Genomic DNA, 25679 nt, shown 5'->3' on the forward strand with positions numbered 1-25679 from the left:
GGCATTGTACTTCCCATTTCCAGTACTCAAGTTCAGCTATATAAAAATAACCGGTTTCCCTGAATCCCTTCACTAAATATTACCTTGCTCACACTCCAACAGCTCATCAGGTCCCAGATACCATTTGTCTCCATTCACTCCTATCTACCACGCTCATGCATGCTTGCTGGAAGTCCAAACCCCTCGTAGTAGGTTGGTAGACAGCAACCACCCAGGGAGGTACTACCATCCTGCCAAGTGAGTGTAAAACGAGTGCCTGTAATTGTTTTACATGATGGTAGGATTGCTGGTGTCTTTTGTGTGTCTCATAAATATGCAAGATTTCAGGTATATTTTGCTACTTCTACTTACATTTAGGCCACACTACACATACATATACATGTTTATTTATGCACACTCATCTGATTTTTTTTTTATTTTATCTTAATAGTTCTTGTTCTTATTACTTTTCCTATTATATCCATGGGGAAGTGGAATAAGAATCTTTCCTCCGTAAGCCATGCATATTGTAAAAGTCAACCTTAATGCCGGGAACAATGGGCTAGTAACTCCTTTTCCTGTACAGATTACTAAAAATAAGAATAATATTTTATATATACCCTGATAATTATACTTATGTATACCTGTACCTAAATAAACTTACACACTGTGCTGGAGTGCAGATACACATTAAAATCAGTAAAGAGAGTCTTATATCTCAAGATGCCATATTAGTACTAATGATAATAATAATAATAATCACTGAGTCTCATTAAATGTCGTATATTATGTTAATATACACATTTTCATTAATCCATCTATGATATTTTTTCAAAATTCTATAATAAACATGATACGTAACATATACAGATGAAAAATACACCCCACAGTAGAATAAACAAACATAAATATGAGATGTGGTAGCCAGACAACTTGTACGAGTGACGGCAAGAATAACGTTTTCTCTAGTCCAACATAAGAGAAAATGTGTTACTGGGGGTAACTGTAGAAAATTTTTCCCTTCGTATGCCTTCACTCAGAGCGTCATTTCATCTAAAAATGGTGTTAAATGAGAATGAGAGTGTGCCTCTTTATTTATTCTACCGTATCAACATAGAGACAACTTGTACGCAATGTATAACTTGTACACAAACCAGACGTGTTCGCCTGGTTTGTTTACAAAACTCCATGTCTGTCCTCTCTCATGTATTTATTCTCTCTCTCTCTCTCTCTCATTTATTCGTTTTATCTTGTTTACTCACCTCTGACCCAACATTAAGACTACAAATATTTTAAGGTAATTAATGAGTAAATTGTATATGTATTTTATCGTTCTGGGACGCTTAAATGTCATAGAATATTATGTGTGTGTGGGGTGGCCTGGTATGGTAGCCTGGCTGGGTACCATACATACCACACTTGATTTCTTACAATAAAAACTACAGTGGACCCCCGACTTACGATATTAATCCATTCCTGAGAGCACATCGTAAGACGAAATTATCATAAGTCAAATTAATTTTCCCCATAAGAAACAATGGAAATCAAATTAATCCATTCAAGACACCCAAAAGTATGAAAAAAAAATTTTTACCACATGAAATATACATTTTCCTACACACAAAAAGAAGGATACATGCACAATATATATTGTGCATGTACTAGTGTACTAAATGAAGAATAAATGACACTTTCCTTTATTGAAGATGTAGTGATGAATGATGAGACACTGTGTCCTGGGAGGAGTGCCTTTTCCTCCTGAGTAATGTAGGTCCTGTTTGGCATTTTCTTCCAGAACAGGCCTTATCACACTCTGTATGCCACTACGATTCTTAAATCCCTCAAACCAACCTTTGCTGGCCTTAAATTCACCATTATGAGCACTAGTTCCAAGCATTTTTTCCTGTTCACCTGGGTGTTAGTCGACTTGTGTGGGTCGCATCCTGGGGGACAGGATTAAGGACCCCAGTGGAAATAAGTTTGACAGTCCTCAATGACACACTGACTTTCTTGGGTTATCCTGAGTGGCTAGCCCTCTGGGGTTAATTCTTTCTCAGTATTCTCGATAAGCCACACCAATAACAGTCTCTCCACATCTTCGAGTAGTACAGCTGACCGTGGTGCAGCAATAGCTGACTGTGGTGCAGCAGCCTCTGACAGTGCTACAGCAGCAGTAGCAGCTGACGGTACTGCAGCAGCAGCTGATCGTGGTGCAGCAGCAGCTGACCATGGTACGATAGTATTTCTCACCAGTTTTACCACAGGGTTGGCACTAGAAGCTTTCTTTGGCCCCATGGTGGCTTATTTAGCAGTTACAAGAACTAAAAACACTGGAATACAAAATTTATCGAATGTATGCATGCAACCGTCTGCCCCAGCTTGTAAACAATGTCACACTAGCTCAGCTGAGGCGAAAAAAACCATATCCCCGGCCGGGATTGAACCCGCGGTCATAGAGTCTCAAAACTCCAGCCCGTCGCGTTAGCCACTAGACCAGCTAGCCACAATAAGATTCATCCAACTAGGTATATTTCTACACCATAGGAAAGTTAGCACAGGCACCTCTATGACCGCGGGTTCAATCCCGGCCGGGGGTATGGTTTATTTGCAATCGTGTCATTACGATTTCTTGAGTCAGCTGAGGCGCTCAGGCCAAATGAACCAGACGGCCGCGTTCGGGAGTTTTTCAACGTAGGTTGGGGTCAAATTTTTACCTGACAAGCATCGTAAGTCAGTTTTAACATAGGTTGAGGACATCATAAGTTGGGGGTCCACTGTACTCATCTCACCTTAGATTAAGACTACAAATATTTTAAGGTAAGTAATGATTGTACTCTATGTGCATTATACTTTTTTATTGTTTTTTAATGCCTAGTTGTATTGCTAACTTAATATATGTTAGTGTAAACTTGTTATCTAGTATTTCTGTGCATTTATAGGTAGAAAAAAAAGGGTGTTCCACTTTACAGTGATTTCCGCTTTACGCCGGTAGCCTGGAACCTAACCTGCCATGTAAGTGAGGCCCTACTGTACAATGTCTGCACTTTAACCCTTTCAGGGTCCGTCCCGTAGATCTACGGCTTTACGTTCAGGGTCCAAACCGTAGATCTACGTCATGAGCTCAGCTCACTCTGATAAACTGTGAGTGGTAAATTTGGGCCTAGATATGAGAGAATACATCTATGTGGTATGTGTGCACCACATAAAACAAATCCTGCAGCACACTGTTTATAATGAGAGAAAAAAAACTGAGACCATGATTTTCGATTAAAACAGCGACTTTGCAGTGTTTTTTCGTATGTTTTTTTATAGTTGTATTTGTGATTTCTTGGTCTCATTTGATAGAATGGAAGACATATTACAGAAATAGAGATAATTTTGATTGGTGTTAGCACTGGAAATGGCTTGAAATTGCGCTCAAAGTGGCGGAAATGTTAAATTTTTGCCGATGTTCAAGAGTAAACAAACAACCTCACACGTCTAATACACGCCAGCTGGTGGGTCTAATATACATTCACAAATGTGGTGATGATATTTATACAATAATTACAATATTGCATAACAGTAAATCTTCTATTTTTTGGTGTGAATAAAAATTCATTATGTGAATAAAAAATCAAAATGGAATTTATTTGTAAAGCCTCAAAACATAACTAATGAACAGAGGAAATGTTAGTTTAGTGCCAGGAATACTTACATTGTTTATTCTGGACCCTATTTTGAAATTGGAATATTTTGAACTTTGTGTTAAATTGGCCAAATTACCAATTTCCGGTCACTTTATTTTGTAGTTGAAACAGTTGACTTGGCGATTTCTTGTGCTCAATCGATAGAACAGAAGTAATACTAGTGAAATAGCTGAGAATTTGGTCGACTGGAATAATGTAATTGGCCTAAAATGGGAGTCAAAGTCGGCAAAATCGCCGATTCGTAAATATCGCTGACACATCAAAATTCACGAGAGCATAATTTCGTCAATTTTCCATCAAATTTCGTACTTTTTGTTTTATTACATTCACAAAAAGATTCTCTACCATTTCATAAGAAAAAATAACAATTTTTTTTTTTGAAAATTCTTGGACACTGGGGCACCACTTCAGACTTTGGCCTTGGACCCTGAAAGGGTTAAAGGAGGGATTTGGGATATTGGCTGTTTGGAGTGACATCTAAACTGTCATATCTGGGTACCTCTGCACACAGATATGACAGTGATTATGTGTGAATGATGGTGAAAGTGTTTCTTTTTTGGGTCACCCTGTCTCAGTGGGAGACAGCCAGCATGTTGAAAAAAATGGAATATTATGGCACATGAACACATATCTGACTATAACATAGGTTTTTATGGGATAAGTTCCAAGTTCCAAATACTAGACATAATTTTTTTTTTTAAGAATGCATTAATGTCATAAATAGACCTACTGTATATATGTACTGTTCTTCAACCTCATTAACTATTATTTGTAGCAGTAGTATCATCTTCATTAATGAAGTGTTGACTTTCTTCAACCTTGTAAATTTTATTTTTGTTACTGTACTATAAAATAAAATATTCTAGTGCCTCTCAATGAATTTATTTTTACAGTTTGTGGCTTACCTGATACCTACTATTCATGGTTCTTGGTAACTGAGCTCCATACATGGATGTTGATGGTGCGACTCATGGCTGAAGGAAAAGAAGGAAGGTTTACTCGAAATGCAGTCATTGAAGCTCTGTGGAAAGATTCTGAAATAAGAGCTAAGAAACTTGGGGTAAGTTATGATTTTGAGTTTAGATTCATAACATGGACATTTTTTATTTTAGATATTTTTTAAGACTGATGTGTACATGATTTTACAGACCTGAATCTACTTCAAATGCCATTGCTTTCCTGCTTACTGGCATTTATGTTTTTGCTTATTTGAAGAAGTCTTAGAGGAAGAAGGGGCAGAGAATAATGGAATTAGTTTAACAAAGTGGACATTTCTGAGGAGTTGTAGCAGCTGCATTGGTTATTGCCACTAGGAAATTCTCAGCCATTTGAGCAGCTATGGAGGTTGATAGTTATTTCTTCAGAAAAATTTCTCCTGTAGGCTGGGAATTTACTCTTTTTTTTTTTCTATAATTTTTTAGTTGTTACTAAAGAGTATTATTCATTGTTTTCGAGTAATTGGTAAATTTTGAGGAGTTTGGCTCTTTCGTCAAACCCAGATAGTCCATATTCAGAGATCTAGAATCTCTCCACCAATTTCATAGTAGTATCAGCAGTCTTGAGTTGGGGAGGTTCAACAACAGCAACAGCTTTTTAATGACCATTCTTTTCTTCAGCTATTTGTTTCCACAATTCCATGAGCTTAATACTGGTGAGACCTATATCACATAAGTCTGGCTCTCCTGAGACTCAAAGAAATCATGTGCCAAGTTAAGGTCATTTTTTTCCAATTGCCATTTGTGTTTACCTGCTGGGCTTCACCTCAGCTTTCTCAGTGTTCAGTACATTTGATTATATGTTACGTCTTTTCCAAAAATCCTTTAGGTTAACAACTCTCTCTGTGGATCTAAGTGCCCGGGCATATATATACTTTGTAGAATAGGTCCTCAGTTACATACATCATGCTTTTGTCCATGGGCTGCAATATAGAGGTTGTATGTGGTGGAAAGATACATTTTTGTAATCAGGATGGAGAATAGGATACATTGTCAGACAAGTAAAATGTTGAAGGAAAACCCTTTATCAAGACAAATTTTTACTTCAAGCACAAAATTATTGTAAAACTTTTGATCAAAACATCTTTGGTGACCTAAGCACCTTGTCAACCTCTATACAACAGGCAGGAAAGATTTGGAGATTCATTTCAAAACTTTAGGATTCTTTGCCTGATACATTAGAAAGGGTTTGAGCTGAAAATCCCCAATAGCATGACAGTACCTCTAATCAAGATAAAAAGAAATCAATCTTTTGCTGCTTCAAAATTAGGTATAGTATTTTATCCTTAGAAATGCATATTCTGGCAGCTAAGGAACAAAACTGGCACTAACCTTCCTGTAAATCTTGTCAGATCAAGAGTGCTTATACTCTTGCTATAGTCAGCCATGATTAAATAACTCTTGTACTATATCATTACCCAACTACAACTCTTCTTTCCTCAGTTTCTTGAATTGTGAATAGTTCATCTGTTTTGTTTCATGCTTGAGTTTCTAAGGGTGTCATTTTTTAATCAGTTTCATGTCTGTGCTATTTTTCAATGAGCTTCAAGTCAACTAACTTGTGATGTACAGTCATAAAATTAAATTTTACAAACTTAACTTGTTTACAACAATTTCAGTGAATAGTCCTTCACTCTGGCTGATTCCAATATTATTTTCAGATTTTATCACAAAGTACACTTCGGGAACAGATGCGGGATCTTGGTTCTTCTTTCCAAGCAGCTGTGATTGCTTATGATGAAGGGCTGATGGGTGATGATCATGTCTTAGCTTCAGCTTTATGGAGAAGACTTTTCTGCATGAACTGTGATGATCCAGAAAGACTAGAATGTTGTGTCCAGTTTGTGAGAAAACAGGTACAGTACTGTACTTTATTATACTATCACTGTATTTTGTTAATCAGTAGCTTGCTACATTTTAAAATAATTAATTGTTAATTATGAGGTTGTCTATGTTTGTTATCATTATATAGTATCTGGTTAACTCTGTTGCCAAAACAAATTTCAAAGTAACAGAATATCCAATACAGGGACCCTCGGTTATCGGCCGTAATCCATTCCAGAAGGTCGGCCTAAATCCGAAAAGGCCAAAAACCGAAATAACATTTCCCATAAGAATTAATGTAAATCCAATTAATCCGTTTCAGACACCCAAAAATATTAACAAAAAATACATTTTTTAAAGGTTAACTATAGTTTTACATACAGAAAACAATGAGAAATAAATATAAAGCACAAATTTTAATGATAAATGAGCATTACATACCTTATTGAAGGCTTGTGAGTAGTATTGATTTGTAGGAAGCGGTAGATGTAGGTACATACACACATGTAGCCCCCCTGGGCTACACTACACAGTCATATTATTACACTACACAGCCATATTATTACCATGTTCACTGAGTTTAATCGTTTCTAACAACTACCTTTAGATGCCATCATAAACAAAGGGAGAAGTAATGAATAATTCATGCCAAGAATTGTTAACAAAAGCTTATGTATTAAGGGCGGTTACTGGGCGAGACGCCAGATTCACAGTTTTCTCTAACGCTGAATCAGAGAAAACGTAATGTTTACTCTCCACCCGACTCGCCACTCTCAATAGCATATAAACATTGCATGTTTATATGCTATGTAATGTGTTTCTTATACAGGTCTCCCTCAACATTCACGAGGGTTAGGGGATCAAGAGCCTCGCGAATGTTGAAAAACCGTGAATGTTTGGTGCCCCAATACAGTGGACCCCCGCATAACGATGGCATCGCATAGCGATTTTTCCGCATAACGATTACTTTTATCGCAAAATTTTTGCCGCGCATACCGATTAAAAACCCGCATACCGATTTTCGTCCGAGACGCGTCCAATGTGCCCTCAGCCAGCCTCACATGTGCCGCTCCGTCCCATTGTTTACCAGCCAGCCTCCGCGGTAACATCCAAGCATACACTCGGAATATTTCGTATTATTACAGTATTTTCGGTGCTGTTTCTGGAAAATAAGTGACCATGGGCCCCAAGAAAGCTTCTAGTGCCAATTCTGTGGTAAAAAGGGTGAGAATTAGTATGGAAATTAAGAAAGATTTTGAAGGGTTTGGGGCTAACCCTGAGAAGCCTATGCCAGTTGTGGAATCCATTGTGCCTACTTCAAAGATTAAGGAAATGTGTGCAGAGTGGGTTGAACTGCAAACCTTTATAGATGAAAATCACCCTGACACAGCTGTTGCAAGCCGTGCTTGTGACTATTTCAATGACAATGTTATGGCCCATTTTAGGAAAGTACAGAGCTCTATGGACAGATTTGTTGTGCGACAGAGGTCCAGTGACTCTCAAGCTGGTCCTAGTGGCATTAAAAGAAGAAGGGAAGTAACCCCAGAAAAGGACTTGCTACCTCAAGTCCTAATGGAAGGGGATTCCCCTTCTAAACAGTAAGAAGATAATGCTCTCCCCTCCTCCCATCCCATCAATCATCACCAGATCTTCAATAAAAGTAAGTGTCATGTAATTGTGCATGCCTTTTTCAGTTTGTGTGTATTAAAATTAACATTTCATGTGGTAAAAAAAAATTTTTTTCATACTTTTGGGCGTCTTGCACGGATTAATTTTATTTCCATTATTTCTTATGGGGAAAATTAATTCGCATAACGATTATTTCGCATAACGATGAGCCCTCTTGCACGGATTAAAATCGTTAACCGGGGGTCCACTGTATATTGTAGGGAAATATAATACAATACTGCTTCCTTAACTTGTTGAACCATGAACAATCATAAAATACATGAAAATGTCGTAAATTGTACTAAATACATACACGTACGTTATGCCTTAACAACATGTATGTTATTAAATACCACTGCCTCCACCACTGCAAGTCCCTACTACCCTCCCTCTGACCCCCCACAACTGGCAGCCAGCCCTCCCACCACTGTGTGGTGAGTGTTTTGTTTGTTCATTATTTGCTATTAAACTACAGTATAAATAATGTCAACCCATTTATGACTGCATATTGGAATGGCTATTCGGACAGGTATTGGAAGGTGACATCATGTGTTTACTCTTGAACACAGCAAAGAATCAAACATTTGTGCTACTGCTAATAATAATAATAATAATAATAATAATAATAATATTAATAATTCATCCACCAATCTCTGCAACTTCTCTTCAGAATCTCCCAAGAGCACAGTGTCATCAGCAAAGAGCAACTGTGGCAACTCCCACTTTATGTTTGATTCTTTATCTTTTAACTCCACGCCTTTTGCCAAGACCCTCGCATTTACTTCTCTTACAACCCCATCTATAAATATATTAAATAGATGGGGTTGTAAGAGAAGTCCACGCCTCTTGCCAAGACCCTCGCATTTACTTCTCTTACAACCCCATCTATTTAATATATTTATAGATGGGGTTGTAAGAGAAGTAAATGCGAGGGTCTTGGCAAGAGGCGTGGAGTTAAAAGATAAAGAATCAAACATAAAGTGGGAGTTGCCACAGTTGCTCTTTGCTGATGACACTGTGCTCTTGGGAGATTCTGAAGGGAAGTTGCAGAGATTGGTGGATGAATTTGGTAGGGTGTGCAAAAGAAGAAAATTAAAAGTGAATACAGGAAAGAGTAAGGTTGTGAGGATAACAAAAAGATTAGGTGATGAAAGATTGGATATCAGATTGGAGGGAGAGAGTATGGAGGAGGTGAATGTATTCAGATATTTGGGAGTTGACGTGTCAGCAGATGGGTCTATGAAAGATGAGGTGAATCATAGAATTGATGAGGGGAAAAGGGTGAGTGGTGCACTTAGGAGTCTGTGGAGACAAAGAACTTTGTCCCTGGAGGCAAAGAGGGGAATGTATGAGAGTATAGTTTTACCAACGCTCTTATATGGGTGTGAAGCATGGGTGATGAATGTTGCAGCGAGGAGAAGGCTGGAGGCAGTGGAGATGTCATGTCTGAGGGCAATGTGTGGTGTGAATATAATGCAGAGAATTCGTAGTTTGGAAGTTAGGAGGAGGTGGGATTACCAAAACTGTTGTCCAGAGGGCTGAGGAAGGATTGTTGAGGTGGTTCGGACATGTAGAGAGAATGGAGCGAAACAGAGTGACTTCAAGAGTGTATCAGTCTGTAGTGGAAGGAAGGTGGGGTAGGGGTTGGCCTAGGAAAGGTTGGAGGGAGGGGGTAAAGGAGGTTTTGTGTGTGAGGGGCTTGGACTTCCAGCAGGCATGCGTGAGCGTGTTTGATAGGAGTGAATGGAGACAAATAGTTTTTAATACTTGACGTGCTGTTGGAGTGTGAGCAAAGTAACATTTATGAAGGGGTTCAGGGAAACCGGCAGGCCGGACTTGAGTCCTGGAGATGGGAAGTACAGTGCCTGCACTCTGAAGGAGGGGTGTTAATGTTGCAGTTTAAAAACTGTAGTGTAAAGCACCCTTCTGGCAAGACAGTGATGGAGTGAATGATGGTGAAAGTTTTTCTTTTTCGGGCCACCCTGCCTTGGTGGGAATCGGCCAGTGTGATAATAATAAAAAAAAATAATAATAATATAATAAAAATAATAATAATAATATAAAAATAATAATAATAATAATAAATACAATAGAATTGAAGAAGGAAATTGTACAAAAATACGAGGGTTGAAGCAGTGGTGGATGAAGTGGTTGACGCATCGTCAGTGTGGCTCTGTTTATGCTGGAGTGAGTATTAGTCTCCATGCTCTTCCAAACATTTCACAATAATTCATTGTATTTGGTGCTTGTAGATTGAGTGTGACTGGAGTGGTTGAGGCAGTGATAGAGGCAGTGGTAGAGGCAGTTATAGAGGCAGTGGGTGAGGCAGTGGTAGAGGCAGTGGTAGAGGCAGTGATAGAGGCAGTGGGTGAGGCAGTGGTATTTACTAACATATGTTATAAATAATAATAGTACATGTTAATATTAATAACATTTATAATAATAATAATAAATGTTATTCATAATGTACTATTATTATTTATAACATATATGTTAGTAAATACCACTGCCTCACCCACTGCCTCTATCACTGCCTCTATCACTGCCTCACCCACTGCCTCTATCACTGCCTCTACCACTGGCTCACCCACTGCCTCTACCACTGCCTCTACCACTGCCTCAACCACTCCAGTCACACTCAATCTACAAGCACCAAATACAATGAATTATTGTGAAATGTTTGGAAGAGCACGGAGACTAATACTCACTCCAGCATAAACAAAGCCACACTGACGCTGCGTCAACCACTAACTCCACCACTGCTTCAACCCTCGTATTTTTGTACAATTTCCTTCTTCAATTCTATCGTATTTATTATTATTATTATTATTATTATTATTATTATTATTATTATTATTATTATTATTATTATTATATTAATATTATTATTATTATTAGCAGTAGCAGAAATGTTTGATTCTTTGCTGTGTTCAAGAGTAAACACATGATGTCACCTTCCAATACCTGTCCGAATAGCCATTCTAATATGCAGTCATGGATGGGTTTACATTATTTATACTGTAGTTTAATAACAAATAATGAACAAACAAAACACTCACCACACAGTAGTGGGAGGGCTGGCTGCCAGTTGCAGGGGTCGGAGGGAGGGTAGTAAGGACTCGTGGCGGTAAACTTAAATATGATTTGGCAGCTGGGAATTTGGCGGTTGGGAATTCGCGAATGTGTGAAGCCCGCGAAAGTTGAAAACGCGAATGTTGAGGGAGACCTGTATAATTTTGAAGAAAATATCATAGGTGGATTAACCCTTTCAGGGTTATTGATGTACTAGTATGCCTAAATTCTAGCGCCTTCAAATCTAGTGAGAGAAAGCTGGCAGGCCTACATATGAAAGAATGGGTCTATGTGATCAGTGTGCACAGTATAAAAAAAATCCTGCAGCACAGAGTACATAATGAGAAAAAAAAAACTCCGACCGTGTTTATGGTTTAACCCGTAAACGGTCCAAACGTATATATACGTTCTCTACCATAGTGCCCCAGATTTTTTTAGAAGAAAAAAATTGTTGTTTTTTAATAGGAAAAAAGATCATATAGTACCCAGGCATCCCCAATTATTTTAATATGGCGCACAGTGAGTACTCACACTCATTCTCTCATGTCTGGGTGACTCAGGCTTATCGTGGCAATGTTGAATGTATGACAAATAAAACTTACATGTGCGTTTGGGGCACTAGCGGTAAAAACGTATATATACGTTTGGACCGTTTACGGGTTAAAACAGCTACTTTGCAGTGTATTTTCGTATGGTACTTATGGTTGTATTTTAGTTTTCCTGGTCTCATTTTATAGAATGGAAGACATATTACAGAAATTGAGATGATTTGGATTGATTTCATAATGAAAAGTACCTTGAAATTAAGCTCAAAGCAGCAGAAATGTTCAATTTTTACCAGAGTTCAAAAGTAAACAAATCATGCCAAGCACCCAATACACGTCAACTGGTGAGTCTGATATTCTTTCACAAGTGCGCTGATATTATTTATACTATTTCTACACAATTTCTACACTAATGCAGTAGTCTGCATAACAGTAAATCTATTTTTTGTGAGAATAAAAATTCAAAGTGGAAAGCAAAAGAGGTGTAAGAGGAGCCTAGGGACATGACTAATGAACAGAGAAAATGTTATTTTAGTGCCAGGAATGTCTGTCTTGTTTATTCTGGATCCTATTTGGAAATTGGCATCTTCTGAAATTTGTGTGAAATTGGCAAAATTGCCAATTTCTGAGCATTTTATTGGATAGTTGAAATCAGTAAATAGGTGGTTTCTTGTACTCATTCGATGGAAAAAATGGAGTTCTAGCGAAATAGATATGATTTTTGTCGACTAGTATACTGGAATTGGCCGAAAATAGGGCTCAAAGTGGGCGAAATCGCTGATGCGTAAACATCGTTGAGACCGCTAACTTCGTGAGAGCATAATTCCGTAAGTTTTCCATCAAATTTCATATTTTTGGTGTCATTATGATTGGGAAAAGATTCTCTATCATTTCATAAGAAATTTTTTTTTTTTTTTTTTTTTTCCGAAAAAATTTCGACCCTGAGAACAAGTTTAACCCCTTCAGGGTCCAAGGCCAAAATCTGAAGTGGTACTCCAATGTCCAAGAAATTTTGAAAAAAAAAAAAAAAAAAAAAAAATTTCTTACAGAATTAAAGAGCATATTTTTGTGAAGGTAATAAGACAAAGAAAAAAAATTCTGATCAGTACTTACCGAGATACAGTGCCAAGAAGTTTGTCCAAAATGATGTGGTGCCGGCAACATCGACGAATTCCACATACACGCATTACATTATTTAGCAGTTTTTGTAGTTTTTTCTTTTCTTTTCCAGTTTTTTTCTTTTCCTACTAACATTTGGGGCCTGAGAGACCAATACTGTATATAATGTATATATATAAACTCACTGTATCGAAAACAATAACCGCACTAAAGTTATTATCATATTATTGTTTACCACTGTTGTTTATTACAATAAACATGCACAGATCTTGTATAATACTAATGTTCTATCATATATTTACATATTTACAATCACTGTACATGGTTTTAGAACTGCTGGAGCTTGTGGAACTCCTTGAAACAAGGCACCATGCACAGAGGCACCTTACATTCCTCACACACAAACCGAGTGTCTTTGCGTCTTTGTTGCCGTTGTTTTGTTTGTGCACAGACGATGCATCTCTTCTGAGCAAATTTCTTTTGAGTTGAAGGAAGCTGTATTATGAAATGATCACCTTCCCTCCTCAAATGCTTGGGTATATCCTGAGGAATTCGAGGACCTTGTTGTATAGCAGGTGTTCTTACCTGGTACTTCATTATGAGTTGTCTGACAACAGACAAACAAAATTCACCATACAGTGGTCTGTTGCCAGTCTTTATTTGGTACATATTATATGCATTGAGCATTGAAATGTCCATGAGATGGAAGAAAAGTTTCATGTACCGCTTGTAACTCTTACAAACACAATCAACAAAACCAATCTGCATGTCACATTTGTCAACCAAGCGCATGTTTTGTGTATAATCAATCACTGTCACTGGTTTTTTAATACGTTCATTAGTCACTCGATCAACTTTGCCACTGTCTTGCATTTCATTACGGTGAATGGCTGTCAACAAAGTGACATCTCGTTTGTCATGCCACCGTAATGCCATGATGTCATTGGCAGTAAACACCTGCACGTCATCACCACGAGCACCTGCGTTGAGCCTGGGCATATGTTTACGATTAGAACACACTGTGCCACACACATCTGTCTTGTTCACTCACAAGAAATCACTGAGTAATGGGCTTGTGTACCAGTTATCGGTATATAATGTATGCCCCTTACCAAGATAAGGTGCCATCATGTTTCTCACTATGTCACCTGAGATACCCAATAACATCTTGGTATCTTTCAGTGTTTTACTTCCCGTGTATACAACAATATCCAACACCAGGCCACTGTCACAGTCACAGAGTACAAACAGTTTTATACCAAAGCGTTTCCTCTTGCTCAGTATATACTGCTTGAATGACAGCCTACCTTTGAACAAAATCAAAGACTCGTCAATTACAAGATTCTTGAATGGATAAAAGTATATGCTGAACTTTTGTTTGAGATACATAAAAACATTTCTAATCTTGTATAACCTGTCACTTCTGTCAGGCCTGGTTTTGTCAGAGAAGTGCAACATACATAACAGTAAGATAAACCTGTTCACTGGTATGATTTCACTGAAGACCGGGGTAGAAATTAGCCGATCTGTGGACCAGTGTGCTTTTATATTATGCTTATAGACATGAGGCATAAGCATTATTGTTGCAAAAAGCAAATACATTTCTGCAACAGTCGTCTCTTTCTACCGGTGTAGTCTTGACTGTGGTGATATGATCGTATTTGCCATGGTGTACTCAAAATACTTATTACTTTCCCTGACAATAGTTTCCATCAATAGCTGGTCAAAGAATAATTCAAAGAATTCCAGTTCATTGGCCGTGGTTCCAAGGGGACAAGTAGGTAGAATTCCACTTTGAGAGTCATCAAAGTGGTGGGGCTTGGGAACAAAATTGGGATTTTGCTGCCAATCCCAGATACGGTTTGCTGGTGGATACTGGACATCATAGGCTGGTTGTGCGGGTGGTTGTGGTTGTGGTGGGCTGGTGGCTGACGCTCTGCTTTGTCCTTGTACTGAGGAGTCAGCAGCGTGGGTCCCAGCCTGGGCTGGTGAGTCACGCATGGCGGTGCCACTACCATCACCACTACCACCATCTGCTGATGCCTGTGGTCTATCCATGCCAAGTGTAGCCACATCATCCTCACTGTCACTATCTAAACCTGGTGTAGGGCCACGGGATGTACTCCGGGATGTACTCCGTCCCCTGGGCACAGCATAGGGTACACTACCCGAGCACATGCGGCGGCGTACATACAGGCGCTTCACTGGTGAATATGATTCCTCACTATCACTACTCGAATGATCGTCAAGAGCAATAAAATCACAATCCACGTCACTATCATCATCATTACTGAAGTCAGAGGCCTGGCCACATGAAAATATTAGTTTTCTCTTGCGTTGAGGTACAACTGACCGTGACTGAGGAGTGCCCACACCAGAGGTAGAAGGTTGAGAATCGTCAGGGTTTTCTGCACTATTATCGATATCCTGGTCATTCCTTTCGGTCACTAACTGATCAAAGCCAAAGAATTCGTCTTCATTTCCACTTCCATCAGTGTCAGAACTATCAGATAGGAAGAGGAGAGTCCCAATTTTCCGTGGAGTGAGAGCTGACTTGCGACGAGGCATGGTGAACAAGGGTAACTGAGCCGGCATTCCCACAATGCTATGCGGGCGCCTAGATTTTTTGTTTATGGTGCACACCCACCACGCAGACCCGTTCTCTCACATGTAGGCCTATGAGCGCTTTCGCGCTAAATTTGACGGCACTAGAATTTTGGCGTAGATCTACGGTTTGGACACTCAATGTGAAGCCGTAGATCTACGGGACGGACCCTGAAAGGGTTAAGGAGTTTAGGAGAGGGCCTATCGACCCTGGAAGGGTTAATGAAATTATCTATATTAACCTAAAATAAGACATTTAAGGTGCCCAAGAGTGATTATTATTAAACATACACAGCATATAAACATTGCATGTTTTTATATACTATGCAACGTGTTTCTTATATTATAACTTTGAAGAAAATATCATAGATGGATTAATGAAAATGTCTATATTAACCTAAATTAAGACATTTAATGTGCTCAAGAGTGATTTATTACACGTCCAATATGGCCAATCTCTGAAATACATTGGACCCCCGGTTAACGATATTTTTTCATTCCAGAAGTATGTTCAGGTGCCAGTACTGACCGAATTTGTTCCCATAAGGAATATTGTGAAGTAGATTAGTCCATTTCAGACCCCCAAACATACACGTACAAATGCACTTACATAAATACACTTACATAATTGGTCGCATTGGGAGGTGATTGTTAAGCGGGGGTCCACTTTAATGGCCAATAACCAGGATAGAATTTCGGTCAAAAAAGCGGGTGAAAACCGAATTGGCCGATATCCGGGACAGCCGATAACCAAGGGTAGACTATCAGAATATGATTACCAAAATTAGTACCATATATGTTATAAATTACATTTACTCTAGAATTCAACAGTTAACATAAAGATAAAGATTTATTTCTTTGTAAAGGTTACAATGTGTAATTATAATTTTGGTTTGCTAAGTACAAAGAAAGCCATTATCATGCCGGGGCATTTCGGGCAGACTAATCCTAGTACATAGTACTACATAAAACTAGACACGATAATAGTGGTTAACTTTATTAAAATCTTATTTAATCTTAATACTGATGCGAGGTAGTCAAGGTGGAGGTTTATAAGAATAAAATTCTGTGTTTTGTAAAAAGAAGTGAGTGCTATGGTATTGGGAGAAGATGTGGGAATTGTAACAGTTGCTCTTTGCCAGTGATAATTCTTTTGAGAAATTCTGAAGAGAGGTTGTGAAGGATGTGGATGATTTTGGGAGGCTGTGTAAAAAAAGGCAATTAAAAATGAGCAGATGGAAAACAGTAGTGTAGAAACTTTTGAGGGCTTCTTTGGTATGAGTTGGCTAATATCCTTGAAGATTAATTTAAGTGATACTCTCACAGATTTCCTGTACATCCATTCTCATAGAATGGGTCAGTTGATTTGGTCATTTGATTTGTAACCAACATTCAAAGTCTGTTGGTTACAGAATTGTTCATTGTTATATCACAGCAAAAAATCTCTGTCCACAATCACAATTATCAGCCACCTACTCTACTGTAAGGATTATTGCCTAATCAATCAATCAAGTTTACTCTCTATAAGGATTACAATGTGGGGTTTACAGATTTTGAATATTGTTTGGTTTACATGTTTTAAAATACTAATTACAGAGGGGGGCCACTAGGACACCTAGCATGGCTAGGCATTTCAGGCAGACTTAGATTAATTCTAAATTTTAAATTATTACAGATTATGGTATTAAGGCTAAGTGACTACATTATAGTTTATGAGTTTAGCAATGTGAATGCTTTTGTTTTGGCACAATACATAGTGTCTATATTGGAGTATCATAGGCAAACTTATGACTAGTTAGGATTCATTATTTTAAGATTTTAAGATTCGTATTTCTGTGTTTATAGTCAATGGGTGAGTAAGTGTGAACCACCAGGTGGTTTACATGTAGTTAGTTGACGGGGTGTATCAGGGAGATAAGATGTTTTCTAACTGTAGTTTTGAAAGTGATGAATGTGTCTGCAGTTCTAGAGTTTTCAGGTAGGGTGTTCCAGATTTTAGGCCCTTTGGCACACATTGAATTTTTGTAAAGGTTTAGTCGGACACGGGGAATGTCATAGAGGTGTTTGTGTCTGGTGTTATGCCTGTGGGTCCTGTCACAACTATCAAGAAAGCATTTTAGGTCAAGGTTAATATTGGAATTTAAGGTCCTGTAGATGTAGATTGCACAGTAGTAAGTGTGGATGTTCTGAACAGGGAGTAAGTTTAGATCTATGAAGAGTGGGGGGGCATGTTGCCAGGGATGGGATTTAGTGATTATTCTTACTGCGGCTTTTTGTTGGGTTATTATTGCCTTTAGGTGTGTTGCTGCAGTTGATCCCCAAGCACAAATAGCATAGGTGAGGTATGGATAAATGAGCAAATGGTATAGTGTGAGAAGGGCAGTTTGCGGCATGTAATATCATATCTTGGAGAGGATCCCAACCGTTTTGGATACTTTTTTTATGTGTTGGATATGGGTGCTGAAATTTAGGTTGTTGTCGAGGTATAGACCTAGGAATTTGTCCTCATTATGTCTGGAAATTAGAGTGTTGTCGATCTTAATGTTAAGTTGCGCAACACCTGTTCTGCTACCAAACATAATGTAGTAGGTTTTGTAGTCTTAAGTGTAAGTTTATTGGCTGTCATCCAAGTCAGAATTTTGAGCAGCTCCTCGTTGACGATGGTGTTGAGGGTGGCAAGATTAGGGTGGGAGATGACGTAAGTCGTGTCGTCAGCAAAGAGAATGGGTTTCAGGTGTTGGGATATGTTTGGAAGATCATTAATATATATGAGGAAGAGCAGGAGACCAAGGACACTTCCCTGCGGAACTCCAGTATCAAGTGGCCGTGTTGATGAGGCTGTGTCTTTAATGGTAAGGTAGAATTTGAAATATGCAAGCGCATGGCCTCTTATACCATAATGGTCAAGTTTGTGGAGTAGGATGCCGTGGTCTTCTGTGTCAAATGCTTTTCTTAGGTCAATAAAAATTCCTAGCGGATGGTCATAGCAAGCCAGAATTTTACTATGTGGAGCTGAAGCTCAATGTATTCAAGGTTTGTCTTTGGAAGGTTATCATGTCTTATTTGTTCTCTGGTTTACTTAGTTCAGTAGAATGTCACTAAGTATTTTTGTGCTATACATCAGTAAAGTCAATTCCAAACAACCACGAAAAAAAAATCTAAGCAATCCTAATTTAAAAAGCCATATATCTTGACCAAATAAACAGGAGCACACCATGTCTACAGTAAGCAAACATATACAGAACCAAAACAGAATTCTTCATTCTTTTACCCCGTAAACGGTCCAAACGTATATATACGTTTTTTCAACATTTGCAAGTGTGTAAAAAAAGTGATCTTTTTTTTTTTTACATTTGAAAACGTGTAAAAAACTTTGATCTACTTTTTTTTTATATTTGAAAATATATAAGAAAAAAGGTAGATCTACTTTTGGAGCACTATGCATGTGAATGTAGATCTGCTTGGACAGTTTAAGGGTTAACTCACCAACCATATCCCACCGAAGCTTGGTGGCCCAAAAAGAAAAATGAAAGTTTCTTTTTTTAACTTTAGTAATATACACCTACCATCCAACTTACGACCTGCTCGACATACGACCACTCGAATTACAACCGTGTTTTTTATGCTAAATTTCTGGGAAATAAACAACTATTTGTGTTGTACACAGTGTTTATCCTAAACTTTACAGTATAAAATACAGTACTAACAGCATAAAAAGTAAAGTAAAACATGAAATACCAAAATAAAACAATAAAATAAAGTCATTACAAAAATGTGATGTTGATATTCAGTAGTAAAGTTCGACTTACGTCCATTTCAACTTACGACCGGTTTCTCGGAACTGAACTCGGTTGTAAGTTGGATGGTACCTGTATACAGGAGAAGGGGTTACTAGCCTCTCGCTCCCAGCATTTTAGTCGCCTCTTACGACACATGTGGCTTACGGAGGAAAAATTCTGTTTCACCTCTCCATGGAGACCAAAACAAAATTCATTTCATAAAGTAACGACAGAAAAAAAATTAAATATATGTGGGACGCAGAGTGTGAGGAGAGTGTGCACACACCTTGGACACAGTTGATGGCTGCAGTAGTGTAATTAACCCTTTGACTGTTTTGGTCATATATATATACGTCTTACTCGCCACTGCTTCGGACATATTTCTTCTTCTTTCTTTCAACAAACCGGCCGTATCCCACCGAGGTGGGGTGGCCCAAAAGGAAAAACGAAAGTTTCTCCTTTTAAATTTAGTAATATATACAGGAGAAGGGGTTACTAGCCCCTTGCTCCTGGCATTTTAGTCGCCTCTTACGACACGCATGGCTTACGGAGGAAGAATTCTGTTCCACTTCCCCATGGAGGTTCGGACATATTTATACGCGTAAATTCTAGCGGCTTCAAATTAAGCAGGAGAAAGCTGGTAGGCCCACATGTGAGAGAATGGGTCTGTGTGGTCAGTGTGCACCACATTAAAAAAATCCTGCAGCACACAGTGCATAAAGAGAAAAAAAAATTCTGACTGTTTTTTTGGATTAAAATGCCAACTTTGAGGTGTATTTTCGTATAGTATTTATTGTTGTATTCTCGTTTTCATGGTCTCACGTGATAAAATGGAAAACATATTACAGAAATAGAGATGATTTTGATTAGTTTCATGATGAAAACGACCTTGAAATCGAGCTCAAAGTAGTGGAAATGTTCGATTCTTACCAATGTTCTGGAGTAAGCAAATCACACCACATGTCCAATACACGTCAACTGGGGAGTCTGATATTCTTTCACTAGTGCACTGATATTATTTATACCATTTTTACAATAATGCAGTAGTCTGCATAACAGTTAATTTTGTAGTTTTTGTATGAATAAAAAATCAAAATAGAAAGCAATAGTAATATAAGAGGGGCCTAAAGACATGACTAATGAACAAATGATATGTTATTTTAGTGTCAAGAATGTCTACATTGTTTATTCTGGACCCTATTTTGAAATTGGCATCTTTTTTAATTTGCGTGAAATTGGCCAAATTGCCAATTTCTGACCACTTTATTTGGTAGTTTAAATCGGTAAATTGGCGGTTTCTTGTACTCAACTGATAGAAAAAATGGAGTTCTAAAGAAATAGCTATGAGATTGGTCAACTAAAACAACAGAATTGGCCAAAAATAGGGCTCAAAGTTGGCGAAATCGCTGATGTGTATATGTCGCTGAGACTGCTAACTTCGTGGGAGCGTAATTCCGTGATTTTCGACCAAATTTCGTACTTTTGGTGTCATTACCATTGGGAAAAGGTTCTCTATCATTTCATAAGAAAAAAAAAAATAATTTTTTTTTTTTCCAAAAAATTTTGCAGCATAGAATGACAGTTTCAGAAAGGGGCTTGCGACAGTCAAAGGGTTAAAATGGCCCCTCATGGAGTGGTGTAATATATCTTTATTTCTACATGTAGAAGGTATACAGGCCTAGCTGACATCAGTGACATATTTATTTATGTATTTAATGTCTTTGCAAATTATACATTGAGATTTTGTATTTATTTGTGGCAGGTGAATTGTTCCAAAGTGTGAGGAGGGGGGGGGGGGTGAATTTACACACATCTGATGCAGTTCATGATGCGGCCCTTACTGCCAACAATTTCTGCTAGGAATTTCCCTTCTTTGTGTTTACTTAAAGAAAATTACTGAACAAATTTACTTTCAAAGGCTATAGGGAAGTACAGTAGGGCCCCGCTTTACGGCGTTTTGCCTTACGGCATTCTGCTAATATGGTGATGTCAAATTATGATCAAAACTTGACATACGGCTCCCTGTCTTTCTAATATGGAAACTTTCTAAAATGGAAACTTTCCAAAATTTGAACACACTGTGGTCAGACCAGATCAGTAGGTGCTAAAGAGCATCAGTGAAACGGTGATACTGCTAAGTGAGCTTACTGTAACAAAAACAAAAACAGTGGGACCAAATAACATATTTCCATGGGTACGGAGAGAAAAAGTAGATCTGTTATGTGACCCAATAGCAAAGGCATACAACCTGTCTGTCCTATCAGGAGTAGTACCAGAAAATTGAATAAAGGCAAATGTGGTCTCCATGTACAAAAAAAAGGAAGGGGGGAACACAAGAGGCACTGAACTACAGGCTGGTATCATGCATATTGTTCAGAAGAAGATAGTAAAGAAAAGGATTTTGTAGCACTTGGAGTCAAGAAGATTAGCTCCAGAAAATCAGCACAGATATAGTGTTGGAAAATCCTGTCTTAGAAATTCGCTGAAAATCCATTACAGAGTCACAAAGAAGAAACAGGGTTGGGTGAATTGTATCTTGGACTGCAGGAAAGCATTTAATAAAGTACCATATCAGATTTGTCCAGAAATTAAAGGAATGGGCAGGGTTAAAAGGTGGAATGCTTGGGCAGGTCTAGAAATACCCAAATGACAAAGAGCACAGAGTAACTGTAGGGAATGAGACTTCAGAATGGAGGAGAGCAATAAGTGGGATTTTGCAAGGATCAATACTAGGACAGTACTTTTTCTACTGCTCATGAATGAGCAACCAGAGGGGATTGAGTCCTATGTGCCACTGCTTGTAGATGATGCAAAACTAATGAGGAAGATGAGAGCAGGAGAGGACAGTGGTGAACTTCAAGAACACCCCAGCAGATTACAGACGTGGTTAAGCAGGTGCCTTTTTGAGTTCCAACCTGAACACATGCAAGGTCATGTGAGTTGGAGAAAGTGAGGGCAGACTGGACACAGCATACAGCATGGGTGGAGAGAAGTTGCAAATATCAGAGTGAAAAGGACCTGTGGGTGAATATAACACCAAGTATTTTGCCAGATATAGATGTACACTGTGTAACATCAGTGACCTATGTAATATTGGCTAACCTCAGAAACCTGAGTGAAGAATCTCTCAGAACCTTATATAAGACATATGTTAGGTCAGTAACTGAGTATGCAGTCCCAGCATGGAGCCCACACCTGTTAAAGTAAATGTATGTGAAAAAGCTCAAAGAGGTCAAAAAGTTTCCATCCTGGCTAGCAGCAGAACAGAGGTTTGTATTTTGAGGCGAGGTTGAAGGAACTGAACCTGACGACCTTGGTGGAGAGGACAAGGGGAGATGTGATTAAGACATAAAATCTTTAGGGAATTTACAAGGCAGATAAAGACAAACATTTTAAAAGGATCAGGATCAAGGAAACACAGGTGGAAGCTTAGGACACAGATGAGCCATAGGAATGTAAGGAAGTAGTTCTTTAGTTTTGGGGTGGTTGAAGGATGAAATGATTTAGATGAGGCAGTGGTGGAGGCAAACCCAGGAGTAGATATAAAGAGGCCCAAGAGGCAAGAAATCAATGATGCCACTGGCAGCAGTGTAGGTGGTAGGGCCAGGAACTAAATCTTGACCCCCCTCAAACAACTTGGTGAGTACACACATACTGATATAATATAGATAACTTACTAAATTAATGCAATTTTTGCTTACAGATAGCTGCTTTGGATGGTACTTCACGTAATGACCTTATGTTAAACTGTAAAGTTGAATGGCTCCCACTTCTTGAATGTGACACCTCAACAGAAAGGTCATAACTATATAAGCTTAATCAGGTTTCAGGAAAGAGCAGTCATTGCAACAATGCAAATTAATCATGTGTGTAACAGTATACCATATCCTTGAGTTTAAAGAACGATTGCAATATGTTTGATGTTTTTAGAGTAATGCTACAGTATGTAGGGCAATGCCTTAAACAAAGAGGAAAGTTCTTGTTAATATGTATATATTTTATTCAATAAAAAAGAGATCTTGCTGAAGGTTTATTGACATACCTATCTTATATGCTGTAGTATGGGTTAAGTAACTGTATAATCCTATTTGTACCTATCAATGTACACAAATTGAGTTATCAGGTTTTCCTACATTGGTGGAATATTCTATTAATATTTATCTTGTATACTAAGCTGATTCACAGGTAAAATCAGTACTGCTATGCACTCTCAAAATCTCCCCAAATTATGTTTTTGTGTACACAAAATGGAATTGTTTTCCTGATGAACAATAATTACACTTATTTTGTTAACAGTAGATTATCTGTTACATTCACTCAGCTTTTAAGTGGTCTCTGCACTATAATACTCAATCACTTTATTATTATTATTATTATTATTATTATTATAATAAAAAAGAAGTGCTAAATCCACTAGGTCAATCACTTTATTATACAGTAGGGCCCCACTTATATGGCAAGTTAGGTTCCAAGCTACCGTCAGAAAGTGGATATCGCTGGAAAGCACAACGCCATTTTTTTCACTTATAATTGCATATACGTGTAAATGCCAGATGACAAGTTTACACTAACATATATTAAGTTAGTAATTGAATTAGGCATTAAAAACAATAAAAAGTGAAATACACACAAAGTACACCCATTACTTACCTTAAAATATTTGTAGTCTTAATGTAGGGTAAGAGGTAAGTCGTATTTATTTGTAGGAAGTCAAGTGTAGGAGATATGGTAGCCAGCCAGGTAAGCCAACCCCACCCCACCCACACGTAATATACCACAACATTTAAAGCACCCCAGAGCGATAAAATACATATACAGTAGTACCCCGAGTTTCATACACCTCCCAACTTGAACAATTATGTAAGTGTGTTATTGTAAGTGCTTTTGTATGTGTATTTTTTGGGGTCTGAAACGGACTAATGTAATTTACATTATTCCTTATGGGAACAAATTCGTTGGGTAATGGCACTCGAACAGCCTTCTGGAACAAATTATGGCTGAAACTTGGGGTACCACTGTACAGTATGCTCTGCATACAAGGGGCTTTGGCATGTTACACTTAACCACTGTATTTTTTTGTACTTCAATGTATCATGTTCAAATAAATAAATAAATAAAAACAAGTTGGCCGTCTCCCACCAAGGCAGGGTGACCCAAAAAGAAAGAAAATCCCCAAAAAAGAAAATACTTTCATCCTCATTCAGCACTTTCACCTCACTCACACATAATCACTGTCTTTGCAGAGGTGCCCAGATACAACAGTTTAGAAGCATATATAAAGATATATAACATACCCCTCCAAACTGCCAATATCCCAAACCACTCCTTTAATTACCTTAAAATATTTGCAGTCTTAACCCCTTCAGGGTCCAAGGCCAAAATCTGAAGTGGTGCTCCAGTGTCCAAGAAATTTTGAAAAAAAAAAACTATTTTTTCTTACAGAATTAAAGAGCATATTTTTGTGAAGGTAATAAGACAAAAAAAAAATCTGATCAGTACTTACCGAGATACAGTGCCAAGAAGTTTGTCAAAAATGATGTGGTGCCGGCAACATCGACGAATTCCACATAGGCACATTACATTATTTAGCGGTTTTTTAAGTTTTTTCTTTTCTTTTCCAATTTTTTTCTATTCCTACTAACATTTGGGGCCTGAGAGACCAATACTGTATATAATGTATATATATAAACTCACTGTATTGAACACAATAACCGCATTAAAGTTATTATCATATTATTGTTTACCACTGTTGTTTATTACAATAAACATGCACAAATCTTGTATAATACTAATGTTCTATCATATATTTACATATTTACAATCACTGGACATGGTTTTAGAACTGCTGGAGCTTGTGGAACTCCTTGAAACAAGGCACCATGCACAGAGGGACCTTACATTCATCACACATAAACCGAGTGTCTTTGCGTCTTTGTTGCCGTCGTTTTGTTTGTGCACAGATGATGCATCTCTTCTGAGCAAATTTCTTCTGAGTTGATGGAAGCTGTATTATGAAATGATCACCTTCCCTCCTCAAACGCTTGGGTATATCCTGAGTAATTCGAGGACCTTGTTGTATAGCAGGTGTTCTTACCTGGTACTTCATTATGAGTTGTCTGACAACAGACAAACAAAATTCACCATACGGTGGTCTGTTGCCAGTCTTTATTTGGTACATATTATATGCATTGAGCATAGAAATGTCCATGAGATGGAAGAAAAGTTTCATGTACCACTTGTAACTCTTACGAACACAGTCAACAAAACCAATCTGCATGTCACATTTGTCAACCAAGCACATGTTTTGTGTATAATCAATCACTGTCACTGGTTTTCGAATACGTTCATTAGTCACTCGATCAACTTTGCCACTGTCTTGCATTTCATTACGGTGAATGGTTGTCA

The 25679-nt window shown here is 38.1% G+C and overlaps 1 protein-coding gene across 1 annotated transcript in view; it reads left to right on the plus strand.

Annotated features, from left to right (window-relative positions):
• Uqcc1 (Ubiquinol-cytochrome c reductase complex assembly factor 1) overlaps window positions 1-23297 on the plus strand; it is a 55695-nt gene extending 32398 nt beyond the window's left edge. Inside the window, exons 5-7 of the mRNA XM_070086499.1 lie at window positions 4562-4728; window positions 6325-6519; window positions 22978-23297. Coding sequence (XP_069942600.1) covers window positions 4562-4728; window positions 6325-6519; window positions 22978-23079 — 464 coding nt within the window. The 3' untranslated portion in view covers window positions 23080-23297. The remainder of the gene's footprint in view (window positions 1-4561; window positions 4729-6324; window positions 6520-22977) is intronic.
• The last annotated feature ends 2382 nt before the right edge of the window (window positions 23298-25679 follow it).

Source organism: Cherax quadricarinatus, chromosome 18 (assembly GCF_038502225.1).
Source record: "Cherax quadricarinatus isolate ZL_2023a chromosome 18, ASM3850222v1, whole genome shotgun sequence".
Lineage (NCBI taxonomy): Eukaryota > Metazoa > Arthropoda > Malacostraca > Decapoda > Parastacidae > Cherax > Cherax quadricarinatus.